Raw genomic sequence first — 21,486 nt, 5'->3', positions numbered from 1 at the left:
CTCTTATATAAACAGACAGAATTACACTACATATTACCAGTTTTCGGATCAGCCTTTAAATCAGCCATTTGTAGCAAATACAAGTGTGCGTGTGTTAAGTGCAGGCTTATCAGCTGTGGATGAGGGTCACTATGTCTGGTGTCGAGAGTCTCGTAGAACAGAGGGCCGATCAGTGCACGCCCACTGACTAATGGATGGATGCGTCCCAAAATTAATTAGCCTGACTAATGTAGTGTACACTTAATTTCGCTGCCTGTCTTTTGATTTATGGCAGGCCATGCGCACAAACGCAGCGTGAAATGGAGTCTTATTGTGTGAAGAAGATCTCAGCAGTAAACACGGCTCTACCCCCTCTCACAACAGCCCATCAGCATGGCTGCAGCCCAGTACCACATGCCACCCAGCCTGCCCACAGCCATGTAAACACATGAACATGAACACACACAAACAGAGCACACTTTAGCTCATACACACACAGACACACAACACACGTAAGTTCTCAAGCACAAACAAACACATGTTGTCGGACACACAGACACACAGACACACATGATAAGCCCTTCTTTTCTCTCCCTCTCCAGGTCCAAAAACAAACAATGACTGAGTTGACTTTGGCACCTGGAGTGCGCTGTAAACCTCTTCAAACGGTGAAAAATGAAATCTTTATTACCCGTGCCTGTCATTAACGAGCAGTTTACAGCCCTCATTTAGAGCAGTGGATTGTACACAGCTCCACCTTTAATTTCATGCTGCTCAGCCCACATAACGGCTGGAACAAAAGCAGGAAAGATTGATGTGTGCAAGGGGCTCTTCCTGCACTCCCCCTCTGCTACAGACAGGGGGCACAAGCCCTCAAGTGTGTCTCCTCAAATCACCGGCGTAATGATAGCAGCCCACGAAAGCAGCGGATAAACTCCAATTAAAACAAGCACAAGTTATGTCACAAGGACAGTAGATCAAGTCAGTAATTAACCTTCCTGCTGGCCTCTATCAATCCTGAAATTGGAACGGTCCATGAGGACCAAGCCATTTTTGCAGAAATTAAATTTACATTCTATTAAGTTTAATTAGGAGAGATTTTAAATATACTGGTGTGCAGGCGCCCAGCTGCGGTGCTGTCACTGCTCTCACTGATTCACTACCAGCAAAGCCTCGGGGTCTCCTTCATTCCCAGCATGCACTTGTGCTGCTCTGCTGTGGCTAGAACACACCATACCACACACAGGTGAATGCTGACCCCTCTACTTTATGAATATCCTCAAAATCTCTCTCTTCTATGTAAGAAATATGTAATAATGTCTACATTATTCCTCTATGTAAGAACTCTAAGACTACAGGCTCTTCTACACAGAGTACACTATAACAGAGGCAAACATTGACTTCCATTAATCAGATTCCACTGTCAAAAAAGTATACACTCAGACAGATAGATAGACAGACAGACACAGACAGAGACAGAGAGATGTGTGAGAGACTACTTTAGCAGTAGGACCCACGTGGCTGTATTCTTTGTCCCTAGTGAAAAGCACTGCTAAATGCGGGTCAATTGAAGCCAGTTCCCTTCTGTCTGACACAATTACTGAAGTCCCCTGTTCACAAGTGTATGTATGTGTGTGTGAGAGAGAGAGAGGGAGAGAGAGGGAGAGAGAGAGAGGGTTGGCCCCACGCCTCTGGTTACTGATCCTGCCGCACAAGCATGTCAAGAATGTGCCACCTGTATCCAACCACCCACACACACCCCCCCGCCCCCCCCAACGACAGCATCACATGGGCGTTCTTCTCAGACAATCGCAGGGCATCCTGGGAAAACAAGGCATCCAGGTTTTATATATATATATATATATATATAATTTTCTTATTTCTTACACTGCATCATGTGTTCAGATGACTCAGCATTTGATCTACTCATCAGAGGCTTGTTTAAGGTAATCGACTTACATGCTGACATTAAAACAAGTCAGGGAAATACCAAATACTGGGGGAGAAGACATACAATTACAAAAGAGTACAAAATAGAAACATTTTGGTAGAGGTCTCACACTGTTGTTCTGCACTGTGCATATGTGAAAAAAAATCCAGAGTCTTTTATTATGTTTCATTCTTAATTATGCCAGATACACAGATTTAAGCCCTCAAGGCCACCCAGGTTTTATGGGAAGAAAGAAAAGAAAGAAGGCTTGAGTAGGTGCCTACTAAAAAAATGAAAGCTAGAACAGGGTGAGCAGTGCTCCCTGAGGCAGGCTGCCTGAACTGCAGCCACAGTAGACGAGAATGGTGGAAGACTATTATCTACTTTACCACACAGGATGAAGTCCTTCCTGCATCATTATAGTTCAGCAATTCAACTGTTCAACAATTCAACAAGAAAACAATTAAGCTATTCAGGAAGCTCTCCATTCTTTCTCCTCCCCCCCTTCACTTTAACAGTGAGAACCTCCTCAGCAAGGACAATGACCTGAATCTCTCCCTCTCTCTTTCTTTCACTCTCTCACACACACTCACACACATACACCCTCCTTCCATATCTAAACCATTCACAGCCGTCACACTATAAGCATGTATTAATAAGACCACATCCAGTTAGTATTTACAAGAGAGACTTAAGTAAGAAATAATGACTGGTACTCATCTAAATAACAAAGAGAAAAAATGGGGAGAGAGAAACAAAAGTAAAAACATTCTGAGAGAGACAGAGTGAGAGCAAGAGAGTGTGAGAGAGTATGTGTGTGAGAGAGAGAGAGAGAGAGAGAGAGAGAGAGAATGAAAAAAAGAGACACAGAGCAGGGTCCAGCACTCATCTGAATGAAGGACAGACAGTGTCCTAGTGCTGCCGTAGCTGAGGCATTTTACAACTCTGAGATTTATGACTCATTAATGTGCTCACTACTGCCCCAGCCCAGCTGTGTTTGCTAACCTGGCTGCAAAGTGCATTGTTATGCTAGAGGGTTGTTCTCTCTCGCTCTCTCTCACGCGCATACCCACGCACACACACACACTCAGACTATTCGCTAATGAGGGGCCTTATAAAACCAGGTCCTGTCTGGGCATCTTTAGTGAACAGTAGGGGTTTGATTAAGATGTCATAAAGTATCTCATTTGATCACACATACATGAAACTGTGTGTGTGTGTGTGTGTGTGTGTGTGTGTGTGTGTGTGTGTGTGTGCACGAGAGAAAAAAAAAGAAAGCAAAGGTATGAAAGGTATGTATGTGGTGGTAGTGAGATGTGCTCAGAGGTATGTTGATATTGGGAATTCTTACCTCTATAACCTGTTTTGAGTCCAGCCTGAAGTTAAAATCGCCAAAGAGAAAATATGGCACCTTGTCATAACGCTGGTCTGTGATCCTACAAAGAGAAAGAAAGGAATAGAGGCTATCAGCAAGGGGAAGAGAAGGTCCAGTGCACATTTTATGGAGCTTGATCTTGATAGTTTGACTTAAATAGATCACAGAGTTTGTGAGAGGAATAGCACCACCTAGTGGCAAAGTCAACTTCAATCTGCATGTAGATCTGCAGATTGACAACTAAGTGACAATTGACTGAAGAGCAAGGCGCATGCAGGGCTATGGATCTGAAAGACTGTGTGTGTGTGTGTGTGTGCGTGTATGTGTGTGCCCTTTGCGATGCTGAGGGTGGTGGAGGGTCTAAGTGCAAAAAAAGATGATGTTGCTCCTCTAGCTATGCCACACATAGCTTCCTTCCATCCTAAGACAGCAGCGCCTCACTGTATTTGGGCTTCATGAGCATCAGAGTACTGTGCTATCATGTATTTGCATTTTGTCCAGCACGCCCTACAGCTCACTCAGATCCAGAGGATTCATGGAGTCCAGGACTCCAAGAAGTCATGGACAGCTTCCAAAGAGCACCACAGCATCTCACCTCTGTTCTCTCTGAAAAACACTCCTAAAATGAGAAATAATTAACTCCTCATATCTAATCATTTATTTTGAGAGAGAGAGGGAGAGAGAGTTGCAGAGTGTCTTCATACTGGATTAATGGGTAAGGATGCTATCGTGGCTAATCACCGGGATAAATCTCCCCCTGCTCCCACTGCCCGATAACGCTATATTTATGAGGATGTAAAAGACGGCTCTCTCTCTGGCAGCTTTGTCCCAGGACTGCACCCTTTAACAGTAGTGGAAACTACCACTACAATTAATGATTATTTCTAAAAAATTAATTAATCTATCGACTATTATTCGATTAGTCAGCTCATCTATCTGTTAGGCTTTCTGTGGTCTCCTCTCATTTCACCCAGTCACCTTTCAATTCAGCACCAACACCTTTCAATTTTCAATCTGTGAGCAGTAAATTCTTCTTTTATGGCTCGATGTACTGTAAATCAGAATGACCACATGAATCATATGAACACGACAGAGAGCACTTTTGTTTGAAACCAAATGCTTTTGTTTTTCAGCAGACAACACACTGATGCATCAACTTTTTCCATAGTCAAGGCTGCTGATGGTTTCGCTGAGTAACTGCTGCATCCCTTCTGAACATTCTAGCCTCTCAGACCTGGTTTGTGAAATCTGTTTGTCAGGGCAGGGTGATGGCAGGCAGGATTTGACATTTCACATCAGTCTGGGAGCAGTTTAGCAGTTTCACCGACAGCAGTTGAGGTTTGGATGGGATTAGGTTTAGAAAAGGAAACTTGTCAGCTGTAAGCTTGAAAGGTGACCTCAGAAGTACAGAGGCGACTGAATGCTCTCATGTCTATGGAGCTTGGAAATGGCCCTGCAGGGTAAGGATAAAATAAACGGTTATCAGTAAAACACTATGTCAATATATTGGATTTGTGTAATCAATTAAGCCTGTAAATCCTGCAAAATGTGCTGTTTATGACGTAGTACTCTTTCCTGAATGGCTGAAAGGCACGTAACAGTAGTGACAGCTTCTCCTCCCTTAATCTAATGAGTGACTGTTGCTCCTTCTCTCACTTTAAAACCACATTCAGTCACTCATTCATTCTCTACACAAGGCACTGATTTCAAAGATGGCATAGTTTTTCTCTTAGTATAATCTAATTAAAGGTATCGATTAGATCACATAAAGAACTGAGAAGTTCATGATCTCTTCCAAGAAGCAAATTACAAACACAAAGAAAACACTCATTGGACACTAGATGTCCAAAAGTATCTAGGCATCTCTCCTACCTAATAAATTCAGCTTTTTAAGGTGCACCCACTGCAGACATTTGTGCACACATAGCTTGCATAATCTTCAGAGAAGCACTGCCTACAGAATGGGGTGCTCTGGAAAGCCTACAATCACCATGTCCAATGCAAAGTGTCAGCTAGAGGGGTATAAGCTCCCCAGTATTGGGTTGTGCAGCGGTGGGACTGTGTTCTCTGGAGTGATGCATCACCATCTTATACCACTGATGTTTGTGATACAAAAGTAAATCATCCAGCATCAGTACCTGGCCTCACTAATGCTTTTGTGGCTAAATGCAATCAGATTTTCACAAGTTCTAATATCTAGCGTAAAGCCTTCCGAGAGGAGCAGAGACTGTCACTGCAGCAAAAGGTAGGCAGACCGTGTATTAATACCCTTGATATGAACAAGCAGGTGTCTAAACGTTTGGACATTCTGCAAGAGCATCATGTGAAACAAAAGAACAACAGTAGGACTGGAATTTAATTTGTAGAACAGTGTAATTATCTTAAGAATAGACACATTATCTGGTTGGTGGATGTAACCTTCCAGCTCTCCCCTTCTCTTTCTGCACTGTATTTGTACAAAAGCAGCAGTGTTGACAGAGGCCATGTGGCGTGAACCGGGGCAGAATGCATTAGCAGGCAAGATAACCCCACAGGCCCTGTGTAAGCTTATGACTCCACATACAACACAGGCACAGTAAGTGCAGTGCCAGAAAAAGAGAGGGAACCAGAGAGAATAAGAGACAGAAAAGGAGAGTGAGATAAGCAGAGACAGCAAGAGCTATTAAGTTGTAGTAAGGAGTGAGAAAAAGGAGGGGGCTGAGAAAGGCTGAAGCTTGCTCTCTTGCTTATCTTTGCTCTCTCTCTCTGCTGATATGTGCCGGGGGAGTGGGGCTAGCATTATCCCGCTAACAGCCATGTCTAATGCGACAGGCCAGTGCGTTTTGTCCTCGGCTCTAGGTATGAGTAGAGGGTCAGAAGGTAACGTTGTGTTTGCGTGCCCCTCTGTTAAAGCTCCGGCTCTGACCCCAGCTCACAGCGCTTGACTTTTAGCCCCGATCCCTGGGGACCCCCCCACACGACCCACACATTAAGCACACAGCACTGGGTGTGAATGGGCTGTGAGGTGGGGGGTCCTGGAAACCCCTCAAACCCCCCCTACTTCCCAAACCCCACATTAACTGCATCATCAAGCTTCACTTGGGCTGACTGTACCACTGTCACACATGCTGGCACACAAAAACATTTTTTTTGTTAATAAGCACTCTGATCATGCTATTGCACAAGCACAAAAACAGCTCAAAAGCCTATTTACTGGTGGGTGGAGTACTTCAAGAAGGTTTATGTATGTATGCTGTAGTAAGGGGACTTACTTAGGCTGCACTGGAGCTGTATAAAGACTACGATAGTCAAGTGCTAATTTATAACTAGTTCCTTAGTATTCTCAGGCAAATCCTAGGCACAAAGCTCAAACAAAACACTATACACACAACTTCCTTCTGAACTGATATACCCACAATTACTCTTCAGAGTTACACACCTACAGACACAGGCAATAATTAGTCCAATATGATACCAGTTATCAAACAACGAATCCAATTTAACCCTGTAAGAAATGTAGTGAGAAATAGCAAACACTCACATAGTTTCACGTGATGTTATGAGCTGTGTATTTCTTCTTGTGGGGTAGTAAAGTGTAGAGCACGACGGCTTAATTTCAGCAGATACTCAAGGTTCCAATATTGGTATCATTATCAGCAAAGAAAAAGTTGCATTGTGTAATATTTATAGGCAATCTCTTCACTAAGTTTGCTCCTCTTGGTAACTACATTTTTTATTGTGCCATATTGAACACTTACAGCTGAAATGAACAATGATCTGCAATAACTGATATGATCAATTTGGGGTATAATGAAACTCAGCCCACAATATTTTGAACAGAATTTAAATGGAAAAGAGGAGCTGGAGTGGGTTGTTGATTCAGGTTGATCAATTGCATATGTTAACAATCAAAGCAATTGCATTAGGTGGCATAATTAAATAAATGTTCATTTTCCAAGATGCATCACAACATACACAGTCAAAATTTTACGTTGCCATATCATGTGTCATATACATCAACTGCATAAAAAGTTACATCCGTTCGCTCTCTCCCTCACTCTCTTTCTCTCATGATGGCACAGATGGGCCCAGAGTAGCTTTAGATTCCCCCAGTGTCATTCTGCTTGGAAGATACACCTAGCACCAATCCCCAAGGCTCCAAGCATTAGTCTCTCCATCATTCAGCTATTGTATCTGATTTTGCAGGGAATCGGAGGAGAATGTTAACACTGTGAAGAATGCGATTGCTGCCAGTCATGTCAATGCCCTGCTAGAGGCCCCCAAAATGACCTATGACCTGTGAAAGTGACCACCCCCTGGCTTTTCTGTGCTCACAAGTCGCTGTGCTCAGTGTGTGTGTGCACGCACATGTGTCATTAAGATGGCTGCAGAAAGTGGAACGTGATCAGCCAAAGCAAGGCAAAAATGACATTTCCTCTAAAAACAGCAACACAATTTTCTTTAATATCCTCCAATCTAAACTGACCTACCCTTTCAGCTGGATATATGGGGTCAGACAGCATTTCTCAGCTCTCTCTGCGAATTTTGTCTTGCTTGTGCTGCTCATTATAATGCAGAGATAAAGAAATAAATATAACCCTCTTTTCAAATTTTTATTTTCTCCTTTCTCCTTTCTCCTTCTCCGTCCAGATCAAACTACGTAAAACCATACTTAGTTCACTGCCAAAACTAGTAATAGACAGACTTGTGCTGGCTCTAATATAAGCTACCTTCATCTGGGTTAGAGCACCTGCCAAAATAATTTTAATATGATGTCTAGTGATAATTAAACTTATAGAAAACCATTAAGATCAGTTAGCTTTTTCACTTGCTGACAGTTAGCTTGATAAATCAGCCAGATTACACAGGAGTGTAAACTGCTGACATGTGTGATGAAAACATTGTGTGTAAGCAGAAATAAGAATGCAGATGATACAAATTCCATTCTATTTCATTGTGTTTTGTTTAAGTTTGCTGACAGACTGTGAAAAAACATGCCCTCCTGAGCATCATACATGCTCTAACTAGGTCCAGTTTTAGCTTTACCATTAATTGAATGGGTCCAATACAATAAATTAACCAGACCATAAATATAGAGAACAATAAATACAAACAACAATAAACAGTAGACAGGACAACAAACAAATATATATAAATAAGTACCAGATATATGTAAACACATATATACATACATATGGATGTATTGGCATCAACGCAGCATGTGAGTGATGAACTAGTGCAACTTTCAATTGTCAACTTTACAGAAAGTATTAAGTCTCATATTGACATTCAAATAATTCAGAATTAAAAGTGCGGGTGTGCAGTGATGGTAAAGAGGTGTGTGGTCAGTCTACTGTGAGTGTTGGAAAAGGTGAAGACTGGCTCAGGTGGATCTTGTAGTCTGTGCATTCAGTAATTTGACCACCTTGAGGAAGAAGCTGTTGCAGAGTCTGGAGTTTGTGGAATGGTTCAGTAACTTCTACAAGAGTCCACAAGAGGGGTGGGAGGGGTCATCCACAACGTTGGCAGGCTTGCAGCCATGGCGCTCGTGGTAGCAGGTGTAGATGGTGGGGAAAGATCTTCTCAGTCGTCCTCACAATCCGCTGTAGGGTCCTGTGGTATGTGACAGTGCAGTACCCATAACAGATGGTGAGATAGCTGGTGAGAATGGTCTCTATTGTCCACCACTGTAGAATATAGTGAAGGCAGAAGAGGGCGGTTTGCTCTCTTCATCCTTTGCAGGAAGTGAAGTCACTGTTGGACTTTCTTGGCTAGGTAGGAGATGTTGAGAGTCCAGGTGACATTGTAGGTGATTTGTACAGCAAGGAAATTGGAGCTTTCGACTCTCCACAGTTGAACCACTGGAGTGCAGTGGAGAGTAATGACTGAGTCTTCTTGAGGTCAACAGTCAGCCCTTTCGTCTCATCAACATTAAGTGATAGATTGTGGTCTCCACATTTGTCTGCTAGCCGCTCCACCTCCTCCCTGCATGCTGACTCGTCATTGTTGAACTACCATCAGCAAACTTGAGGATGTGATTTGAGCTATGCTTTGCAGCAGTTATGAGCCAGAAGTGTGAACAGTAGCGGACTAAGTACGCAGCCCCTGAGGAGCACCAGTATTCTGTGTGTTTGTGCTGGAGGTGGTCTTGCCAATTCTGCCAGACTAAGGTCTAAAAGTCAACAAGTCCATAATCCAATTGCAGAGAGACGTGTTCAGGCTCAGCAAACTTAGTTTTCCATTAAACTAAACTGGGATGATTGTGTTAAATGCTCAACTGAAGTCCAAGAACGGCAGTGGTCATGTCTGTCCAGGTGGGTCAGTGAGATATGGTGTATTCTGTAGACTGGTTAGGGCAATAGTCAAATGAATCCAGTGTGGAAAGAAGATTGTATTTTGTGTGTTTCATTACCAAACACCTGAAGCACTTAATGACTTCATGATTAGACATGGAAACGTTGCATTTTAATGAAAAGTGGTTAAAAGATGTCCCTTGATTGATTTATGTAAAATGGGTTCCAGTATCCATGTTTTGTTCACTTCAATTGGTCTACAAGCACATTCTGTAGGTTCTCAAACATGGACTACAGGGAACATCTTGTAAAGTCAGTTTATTTTTGAAAGAAAAATGTTTTAATTGTACTTTTCTGGGTGCTTTTAAATTTGCCTTTGTACTACTAAATGTTTTAGCACAACTGGATGTGACTGTTACAGCTGCATGACTGATTACAAAGACACCATAATTAGTCCTGTTTAATTGTATTTAGTGCAGAGCAATTTGTGAAATGTTGAATACAAATCACTGTATGCATGTTGCTGATAGTATCTTTTAAATGTGTCCCTACTTTATTTGTAAATTTTATTTAAAAAACAGCTTTATTAAATTATATTAGAAGTTTTATTTAAGAGACAAACCAAACTTTGTAGTATGTAATTACAGCTCTGTGAAAACAAGATATGTTGAACCCATAAAATGCTGAAAACTAATCAAATCTTGAAAATTGCAGCAAAATTTAACATGTGTGTCATTATACATTACACCCCTACTTTTTAAGCAAACTCTTTTCTGTAAACATTTATCCATCAACTAATCCATATCCATGCACTTTTCCAATGACTAATCCATAAACTTACAAACAGGTAAAAAAAAAAACAGAGATTGAGGAGAGTGGGAGGAATCTTGCTTGTAGTATAAGACAACCTTGGTATTTAATTATGAGTGTGAATCGTGTTTAAGGCTCGTGTGTGTGTGTGTGTGAGTGTGTGTGAGTGTGAGTGTGTGTGTGAGAGAGAGAGGGAGAGAGAGAGAGAGAGAGAGAGAGAGAGAGAGAGAGAGAGAGAGAGAGAGAGAGGGAGAGAGAGAGGGAGAGAGAGAGAGAGAGAGAGAGAGAGAGGGAGAGAGAGAGAGAGAGGGAGAGAGAGGGAGAGAGGGAGAGAGAGAGAGAGAGAGAGAGAGAGAGAGAGAGAGTGAGTGAGTGAGTGAGTGAGAGAACAGGGTGGGAAGGAGGTCTGGCTGACTGATTAACCTTTGACCCCTGGGCCTCCCAGGGTGAGGAGGCAGTTCACAAAGTCATTGCTGATCATTGCCGACATTAATACCACACAAACACATGCAGACAGTTAAAAGACATCTACAGTAACCTTCTGAAAGCTTTTCACACTCACTAGCAACACACTAACTCACAGTAAACACTTAAAGACCACAATGTTAGTAAAACCAAACCAACATGCTAAACAAACACTCATTTGACAGCGCCTAACATTCTACAGACAGGAATGAAACTAAGACCTACTAACAGCTTCCTGCAGATACTGTGGCTGTCTGTCTCCCTGCATCCACCAAAACATTAAAAATCAAGAGTGGTGACAAGCCGGACACACTCTTTCTCTCCTCCACCATCTCCTTCACACACCCTCTTGCACTTTAATCAGTTCAAACAGCCCTCTCTACAGCTCCCCATGCCAAATGCCTGAAAACCTCTCTATGTCTCACTCTGTTGCTGTTTCTGTCTTTCACTTTCTCTGACTCCGTACTCTTTTTCTCCATCTCTGACTTGTTACTCTCAGTTACTCTCAGTTACTCTCTCTCTCTGACACTCTCTCTGACACTCTCTCTGACACTCTCTCTGACACTCTCTCTCTCTCTCTCTGACTCCTTTCTCTCTCTCTCTCCCCCTCTGACTCCTTTCTCTCTCTCTCTCTCTCTCTCTCTCTCTGACTCCTTTCTCTCTCTCTCTGACTCCTTTCTCTCTCTCTGACTCCTTTCTCTCTCTCTCTCTCTCTGACTTCTTTCTTTCTCTCTCTCTCTCTCTCTCTGACTCCTTTCTCTCTCTCTCTCTGACTCCTTTCTCTCTCTCTCTCTCTCTGACTCCTTTCTCTCTCTCTCTCTCTCTCTCTCTCTCTCTCTCTCTCTCTCTCTCTCTGACTCCTTTCTTTCTCTCTCTCTCTGCCTCCTTTCTCTCTCTCTCTCTCTTTCTCTCTCTGACTCCTTTCTCTCTCTCTCTCTGACTCCTTTCTCTCTCTCTATCTCTCTCACTCTTTTCTCTCTCTCTCTCTGACTCCTTTCTCTCTCTCTCTCTCTCTGACTCCTTTCTCTCTCTTTCTCTCTGACTCCTTTCTCTCTCTCTATCTCTCTCTCTCTGACTCCTTTCTCTCTCTCTCTCTCTCTCTCTGACTCCTTTCTCTCTCTCACTCTGACTCCTTTCTCTCTCACTCTCTCTGACTCCTTTCTCTCTCTCTCTGGCTGTTGTTGTTCTGGGAAAAGCCGAAGGGGAAACATTTAGATTGGAGGGCTCTTTGAATTGGCTTGACAGTTGACTGATGACCGTCCATAAAGTGACAAAGAATAGCTGTGTGGCAGCCAGAGCAGCCTGGCGCTTCCCCCTGGGAAACTAATTGCCCTGAATTGTTAACAGCAACATTATTTTTCTGCCAATCACTGAGTTTCAATGCCCCGAAAATGAGCATGAAACAAGCCTTTTGACTGAACAGAAAAGTTAAATGTCTCCAATGTTGATCAAATTAACTTCAGCCTTCTGACAATGGACTATATTTGTGTGAAAATAATGGAGAAGGACAAAGGACGTCTTTTTGCCAAGATTTCACAGTTGTGATGTAAAACTGTTGTGCCCTGAACCCGAGCAGCTACTCTGAAAAGGAGAGCAAATGGAGACACATCCACTCACACAAAAGCAAAGCCTAGCAGAAGGGAAGTTATTTGCTCGGACATGAATATCTTCAGCGGGAGACTTTTAAAAATTCATGTAACTAAACAAATTTGAACATGACCTTTCATTACTAACAATTCACAATTCTGTTCAAACTATTACTCTTTATTTAACATATGCTTTTATCACCTTCTACTTCATAGTGCTTATTTGAAGCAAGATAAAATATAAAGTTGAAATTAATTTTTTTTTTTTTTAAAGTCAATATCTACAGAAAAGAATATAAAAACACTGATGACACAGCTAAAACTTCCAGAGCTCCATATTAAATACTGCTGTCCTCACCACCCTGAGCACACGCGTGAGAGAGAGAGAGAGAGAGAGAGAGAGAGAGAGAGAGAGAGAGAGAGAGAGAGAGAGAGAGAGAGAGAGAGAGAGAGAGAGAGAGGGAGAGAGAGAGAGAGAGAGCTAAATGCTACAGCCTCTCAGTATTGTTCCCCTGAGGCCTAGAAGCAGTGGGGAGATAAACAGTGTTTAGCAGTTGAAAGGGACAGAGGAAAAGAGCTTATCAGATGTGTTCTCAATGGGCTGGAAGCTGCACTATTAGGCTTCCAAACAGATAAGGGGGGGGAGGGGGGGCGTAGCAGCTCTGGGCTGGGGACTAAAAAGCCAGGCAGCTCTAGACCACAACATCCCTTCTGGACGTCAGCCTACCCAACACAAAGCTGAAGCCCAATCGAAGAACTCTACATAAAATGATAACTCTGCCATAAACCTCAGTAATTAAAAAGACATGACATTTGAGTTTACTGGTGTGGCTTGAGGCAAGTGTGATGATTCAGGCATGCAGTTTGCACAATGGCAGCTGGAAATGTCTTCACTTCTTAGCTATATTACAATATAACCTTGTAGCTCTTAAATGCTTTGAATTGCTTAAAAGACTGAGAAACACCAAGAAAAAAATGACAGGGAGAGGCAGAGTGTAAGAAAAGTGATGGGATGAGGGGGTTGGTGGTAGAGAGGAAGCCATGAAAAGTGAAAACTGCTACGGAAAAAATAAATAAATAAAAGGCTAAAGCGAAAGAGTAAGAGTAGGGGGAGGTCTGACTACACGCTCTCCCTCTCCCTTTTCCTGCTCTCCCTTTCTGGGCTAGAAGTCAGAGGGAAAGACAATGGGCCAAAAAGATGGTTCCCAACCGGCTGCTGAATGGGCACACTGTTGGTGGTAGTGCTCCGTTCAAAAGGCTGCGCCGCCACATTGTCCTCCCCAATCGCCACAGGAGAATAGTGTTTGCTGGTGGCTGCCAAAAGGTTAGTGGCCCTGCTGAAAGGAGCTGAACATTATTCACTGGCCCTAACAGAGCCTGGGGAAGCTTTTGTATGCTGCCCTCTCTTCCCTCAGCTTGCTCCGGATCTACCCCAGTAAGGCTGCCTCTTCGTAAGCGATGCAGTGTTAGCCTCCAAAAAGCAGCCATGATGGAACATCCTCCCACCTAAACGTTTAAGTCCCACCCACACCCCTAAAATACAACTAGGACCTCCCCAAAAAGGGCAAAGATTATGCCTCTGTCACCTTTCAATAAGTTTTACGACACCGCTTCCCAATACACATATGCAGATACGCAAAACAGCTCAGTGCCAAACACTCCAGAACCATCAGGCTTGCAATGTTCCCAGCCCTTTGATTTTGGACTGTTTCACTTCTTTGCATGGCTGTTTTGCCATTTATTCGTACATACCACAGGTTATTAGTAACCCACTAGTGCACTGAACATAACCTGATCTACAAACTGCAATGATAGAGTACAACTACAAAACATCTTGTTTACTAAACAAAACTAAATATACATGTTCACAGTTTAACATTTTCTCACTTATTTGCAAGAACTACTTAAAGTTAGAGGGCACAATATGATATGATGGGACATGAAGCACGTGCTTGAGGATTAAAACACTACTGGGTGTCATAGACCAAGGAAAAAAACACTGACTGCAAGATCGTTAGCATTAGGGAATTTCTAGTGAAACATGCGACCAGGAGGACGATTTATAAGTTGACTTTTAAAAATAAATCAACTTCAGGAACACGAAAAATTGCAAAATATAGTCAGAATAGTCCGTGTAAGCAACCAGGGGGTCCTTTTCATACTTCATTATATCCATAAATCCAAGTAAAATATGGCTTAATAAAAAACTGTAAAAAGGTGCCATATCCCTAAAGCACTTCCACTTGGCTGTCCATTAAAGCCAGTCCATTCTTTCATCAGATGAGGAATCAAGGAGGGAGTGGAAAAAAAAATGATCTTTGAAACATAAAAGCAGATCATAACTCACAGGGTGTCAAATGCTAAAAATACGCAGAGCATATGCAAGCAGTTATTCTAAGTGGATTTGTGGTAACGCCATAGAAGTGGCCCTGTGCATTCAGATTTCATGTTGGAGAGCGTTTCATAATGGAAGGGCAGCACTTACTCACTAATCGACATACACTAGGGCTGAACAATTAGGGAAAATATCTAAGTGCAATTTCTATCACTAATATTGTGACTGTGACTGAAACTGCGATTGAAACCCCTGAACTTACTGGCAGCCAGACTTTGGTTATGATGTCACAAATACATGGAGGTTTGATTGCCTCTGATTGGTCCAATATATCTACAGGCAGTCCGCAAGCTTGTGTTACTAGGTTAAATTGACTGAAACTGCGATTGAAACCCCTGAACTTACTGGCAGCCAGACTTTGGTTATGATGTCACAAATACATGGAGGTTTGATTGCCTCTGATTGGTCCAATATATCTACAGGCAGTCCGCAAGCTTGTGTTACTAGGTTAAATTTCCCCACTTAAAACCCAAGACAGCATTTTTGATAATGTAGGCTATAATTTTGAATAAAACTGCAGCTCTTGCAATTTAAAAATTACACTCTTAAATTGAGATTTCGATATAAAAATGATTAATCTTTCCGCCCTCACACATATGTACAGTGGTCCATAAGTAAGTGGATAGTGACCGTGTTCAGTTGGTGGTAGACCACCTTTCAGTATGATGAAAATGTGTAATGTTGCTGACTAGTTGAGTTAGTCACTCAACCTGCATCTTACACATTTCACTTACTGAAGAGACATCGGATAGAAAACAGCCCCTAAAACAAGTAAGGATTAAAGATGACTGCAATAAGAGACCGCATTTGGTTCCTTGGGTTGCAGACCTTAGATAATTGTTAACAATCGCAATTTATGGTTCCCTGTAATGAAGGTCTGTGTATAAAAATAACTGATTCCTACATGGTTATCCTAACACTGAAAAACAAGCAAAAACAACAAAAACTGTCATGCAACATTGTCCAGTTACTTCCACTCTGAAGAGTATTTACTGTACACTTTAAATTTGAAGTGCTTCCCACTCATTCTTACCTGTCCAGCACATAGCCAAGAGCTTTCTGTCGCGTGCCCGAGTAGACAGAAGGGCTGTTCTCCCAGGCCACCAGGTTGGAGGCATCATGGAACAAGTGAATATTCACCAGGTCAAAAGCACTAAGGACACAAAACAATATATATTTTATTCAAACATGTGTAAGACAAAGGGTGTACTGTAATTTAAGTCCAAATTCGCAGTGACAATGTACCAGCACTCATAACCCTGAAAAAAGGGCACAGGGGCATTATGTGAGCAACCCAGTAATTTTGTGTGACATGAAAAATAAATACATCAAACAGCACCTCTCGGAATCCTAAAATCTAAGACTCATATATTTCAGTGTAAGACAGTTTAATACTTGAGCCCTATAAATAGTAAAACTGTCAAATCAGAACTTTTTAAGGACAATGTCCTTCAAAACTGTACACTCCAAAAAAAATTGCAATTCATTAGGTCATTGTTATTTTAAATAAGGCCTGTAATGGCTCGAGCCTCTTTAAAAAGAACAAACTTGCAAATTTCATTTAGACTCTCTGCAGTTCTGCACATAAAGCTTTGCTTTTTGATGCACCATTCTCTGACCCTTCACACTTTACATAAAGTCTATAAAGAATATGACATGAAACAGTACGTGCACAGCGCTCTAATCTGTTTAAAAGTGATGTGTAGAATGCTACAGATGCTTTCACAGTGACACCGTGGCTAAGCCTGTTATTCCTCTGTCACCGTTTCATTCCCTCACTCCCTCTCTCTGCCATCCGCATGTCATCCCTCTCTCTGGATCAGAGCCCTGCCCCTGTCTAGCATCATCCCTCTCTTCCAATCCCCTGTTTCGGCCCTTTTGTTCTCTTGTTTTTCTTCTATTAGATTATCATAGCCGCCCCACCCTCACTTGCCCATCTCCCCATGGAGAAAACCTTTAGATCCAGAATGTGCAGGTTCAATTGCATGTAATGTTTTCTGTCATCTGTCAGATGGAGCTGCTTGACTAACGTGATTAGGCTTAATCCAATCCAGCCCTTCTCCTGCAGTCCACTGGCCTGCCCACAGAACTATAACACACACTGACTGGGGCTGGAGAGGGCTGGGTAAAGAGCTTCCTGGCTAACTGGCCCGAAAGCAGTACATACACACACAAACTGAGGAGAGTCTGTGCAAGTAGACGGACGCGAGTCGTGAGCGTAAGTATGTGCGTGCGTATGTGCGGATAAACCACATGCACTCACCAGTCTGCCAGAGCCCAGCGAGTCCTGATGAAGCCTTTTCTGGACCATTTGCACTGGAGATAAGCGATACAAAATGCACAACATTAAGATTTTAGAAGAAATGCAGGTTCCAAACATTATATAATGTACAAGTATGTTCTACACTCGCCCTCAATCTCTGTCAATAATAGTCAACTATGTAACTGACTGTTAGAATTAGTAGTGAATGACAGATCATACGAAGGGCAAATTCAATATTTTCAGGTCATGAAAAATATTTTGTAGGTAAGCACAGAATTCAGCTCATGCAGATGGGTCAGTCTCGGTCAGTCAGAGCAGGGCAGACTGCTCAATGTCAACCATCACCTATGTGGATTGTTAAAGCTGATAATATTCCTCAATTGCCATTTCTTAAAACACAAGAAAATAAATAGCAGATCGAAAACAAATAGCAAATTTTATGAACAGCAAAAACTCTCAAGTTCTTAAATAATAAAGATATTGTAGCACCGGAGTCAGACCTTCCCAATATACTTAGCAGTTTTGCAGGTTTCTGTAATTCTCTCAATTTTTCATTATAAAGAATTGTTTTTGTGTAACAACATCCTAAAGTTAGATTAAGCCATAAAAGATTGGTGGTTTATCAGCAGTATCATATATCAAGCGCTACCAGATTTTTGAATGGCAATGTGTACACTTGTCTTCTGGCCAATTTACACTTCGTTGGTTATTTTCAAGCATAAAAAAACATGGCATGTTTCATTATTGATTGGTTTATGCTTTTGTATTTACTTTATTATCCATGCTTCTTGACGTATTGAACGATTTCCTAAAGAATCACTGAATTAGTGTGAGGTCAGAGATTTAAATGCCTAAAATTAATCGTTATCATGTAGCTTGAACAAGAAGATAATTTTTGTGTTAGTGGCCTTGACCTCAGTCTGCCCATTCCAATTCAGAATGTTTAAAATTTCAACCCAACCCTAGCTAACATAACAGATGAATGATATTTTAAATAATCTATGCCCCAAAGAGAGAACAGTGGACTGTTGTCAACTGGGCCACAGTCTGTTCCATTTTAGAACACAGTCTAGTATTACACAGAGTTTTAAACAGTTTTTTACTGTCAGGAACTATATAAAAAAGTTTAAACATTAGATTGTTGACCGCACGACATACAAATCCTGGTTCAGAGCTACATTAATATAAAACCAAGTCTTCAAATGGGTGGATATATTCTTCCATACTGGCACCTCTTCATATCTTTAAATACAGTGGGGTCCAAATGTCTGAGACAAAATGGAAAATCAGGGATTGTCTCATTTAAATCTGGTAATAAACCAAAAAAATATACAGAATTATGAAAAATATAAACAAATTTATACATATTTAAGACTCTGCACTAATTCTAGATCACTGTTCAAAAGTCATTAAAGCAAAAGGGGACATATCAAATATTAAGAAATTCTGAATTGAAATTTTACCATTATCAAATTAAAATGTTAATGAAATGAAAAGATAAATCAAATTCTAATTTTCACTCCGACTGTTTTGAATTGTAATGAAAAACTTTAAATTAAATTAAAAAAGAAAGCAAAATAGAAGCATTTTGACCTAACTATAGATCAACATATAACTATACTATATATTACACAGCTATATATTTAACTCAAGTAACAGTAACAACAGAACAATCATATAAGGCAGGTGGTCTAAATCTTGACCTTGTACTCTTTTAGTCTTCACTATATATTTAGCACAAGCCTGTAAAGAACTACTGAAATATTATCAGCTCCTTGAACATTTTATGTTTTGTCTGCTGCAACTTCTCAACCTTCCTTGTATGAATTCCTTAACATCTTAATCTCATTTTCAATCTTCTGGACCATTTCTCTTCATCATATACTGGATGAATGACTGAATCAGGACTCCCTGATACATGTACGTACGCACACATCTACACACAGCACATGATTTACCACATAGCTTGTTATTAAATGAGAGACAAATTGATACGGCAAGTGTCCTCATTTCTAATGCTCAGACAAATAAATAAACAACCATGCACTCGCTCTCTGCCTCTCCCTGAGCTCCTAATGGGGAGTTAACTGCTGCCGTGAATAAACTAATTACAGCCCAGGTCACATAATTACAAATTGACTAATTTTATTTAAAAACTCTGATGCAAATTAAAAGCCTGAGAGGTATTTGATTGCGCCTCACATCTTTCAGACCACATTAGGACAAGATTAACTGTATCAAACTGAATTACATTAGCATAGTTGAATTAATCTATAAGCTACTGCGGAGCAGGATGTATGATCCCAATAACACCACAGTGGACTGATCACGTGGTCGAGAAGAGAGGGAAGCTCAGGACACAAGCCTGACTTTAGAAGAACCCAGCTGCACGAAATGTTTACCAATCTAGAAATCATTCAGCTTATAACACAAACGCATTACGAATGCATAATTTCATGTAGTGCTTTTATTTTTATGACCATGCAAGTAAGAACCTCATACTGGAAGAGTGTTAACCCATTCCATTCCAGTCCAACAACTAAATTTAGTCCTTTGCCAGAAAAAGGGCACTGCCTATGTGAATTTTAGCCCGCCAAGGTACATGTAACCTCAGAGATACAACATGAATATTACGGTCCAAATAAATGACTTCCAAAAGATGCCACCCCATGCATCTGTACCTTGAAAGTCACTGCCCTTTTTTCAGCGATTAGTCTAAAATGAAATATTGAAAAGTTACACATCTAGTATTTAACATCCAACCCATTTGTTTATTCACAAAAAAATAGACTTCTATTACTTTATCATGTTAAATAAATCAAGTCGTGTATAATTAATTTCTTTCCATATGGTTTCATCTATTTAAACCATTTGCAGAAGTGAACTTTCAGACAGGCATTAATAAGTGAAGCTGTTTTGCAAATCCTAGCCAAAAACATTTAAAAATAGGATCAGAACACCAAGTGTCAGAACATCACATCTCTAGCACTCTTCACTCCCACTGATTGAGAACTAAACAAGCATTTGCGCCATTGACCTTAATGCTCATGATAAAAAACAACAAATCTTATCCTGTCACATCAAATTATCTCACAGAGAAACAGCCTGCCTGCTTCCCCCACCACCTTTCAGTGGCCAAGGGAAGGGTCATCCTGTCGAGGAGCAGATGTCCGTTAGAAAGGTCAGCAGGCTGGAGGTGAAATAGGCTGCTCTGATAGCTCCCAAGCAATGACAATGATGAACGAGTGGTCAATGTGGGTCGACGTGACTACTGGCTCATGCAGGGCTGCCCGGAGACAGCGGACAGTAGGGAAAGGTAGTAATGTGGAAATAGAGGCGCTGGTCCGAGGGGAAAAAAACAGGGCAGTCTATAATCTCATATCTGCCACCCACTAGCTGACTCAGTCTCTATCTAAAGCCAGCCAGGTCACAAGCCCTCCAGAATAGGTTTGGGGATACGAAGCTACAACGCTCCTACGCACTGACCTTTGTGATGTCGCGCTTGAGAGACCCCACCTTGACTAATAAATAACAGCACCAGCTGGGTCTGGGATTTGGAAAGGGGGGCTACCATCCTACAGAGCTGCACAGTAAGAAATGTGCTGTAAGTAATAATTAATACTTACAACTTGATGACTGAGGAATCACAAGCGCAGGCCTCCCCCCTTACTGTTTATTCCATTATTCCTCAGGCCAAGGAAACGGTTATCTCAAGTAAGAGTACAGGAGTTACAGCATGGTGAGGTGACCAAGGTGACAATTGTAAGGCATTGTAAGGAATTCATCCCAAACACTCAACACTCCAAACCTTCTTGATGCATTAGTTTGACAAAAAATTTACTTTTTACAATTTTTTTCCTCTTATTCCAAATATAGTCGATGAGAAAAGACATTTTTTACGTTTAAAGTTTGCTTTTTTTAAGTTTTGCAATGGAACTATAAGGTTGATGCACCTGAAAAGTAACGGAAGCTTGTAGAATTAGATTCATATAAATAATATGCCTAAATCACCACACGCTTGCCTCAAGCCATACTGTCTCTACATAATCTCAAAGAAAAGAGTTCTTGGGCAAGACTCTACCATTCCACACTACGTTCATATCTACATTCATGATTGACATTTAAATATGTAAATGTAATTAATGTAAAGAGACAAAATGCAATAATTGCTAGCACTGATTAGAACCAGACCACCATGCAAAAGTATGGAAACATTATAGATTTAAACAATGTAAAGGAATTACTAAGTATAGTTAGAGTATATTATTTATTTAACATTTGTTAACTTCTTGATGTTGTCTTTAAAATACTGAATACCTTCTGATGTCTAGCTTATAGTATTTCAATCTAGAATGTATAAATTACCGTTATTAATACAGTTATTAATATGACAAGCTGAAATATCTACTAC

At 41.2% G+C, this 21,486-nt stretch overlaps 1 protein-coding gene across 1 annotated transcript in view; it reads right to left on the bottom strand.

Annotated features, from left to right (window-relative positions):
* Window positions 1-21,486, bottom strand: part of LOC108426855 (inositol polyphosphate-5-phosphatase A) — a 171,617-nt gene that overhangs the window by 44,947 nt on the left and 105,184 nt on the right. Inside the window, exons 7-9 of the mRNA XM_017696653.2 lie at window positions 17,076-17,128; window positions 15,846-15,965; window positions 3,261-3,345 (exon numbers count right to left, since the gene is read on the bottom strand). Coding sequence (XP_017552142.2) covers window positions 3,261-3,345; window positions 15,846-15,965; window positions 17,076-17,128 — 258 coding nt within the window. The remainder of the gene's footprint in view (window positions 1-3,260; window positions 3,346-15,845; window positions 15,966-17,075; window positions 17,129-21,486) is intronic.

Source organism: Pygocentrus nattereri, chromosome 5, assembly GCF_015220715.1.
Source record: "Pygocentrus nattereri isolate fPygNat1 chromosome 5, fPygNat1.pri, whole genome shotgun sequence".
NCBI lineage: Eukaryota > Metazoa > Chordata > Actinopteri > Characiformes > Serrasalmidae > Pygocentrus > Pygocentrus nattereri.
This window is presented reverse-complemented; position numbering and strand designations above follow the sequence as displayed.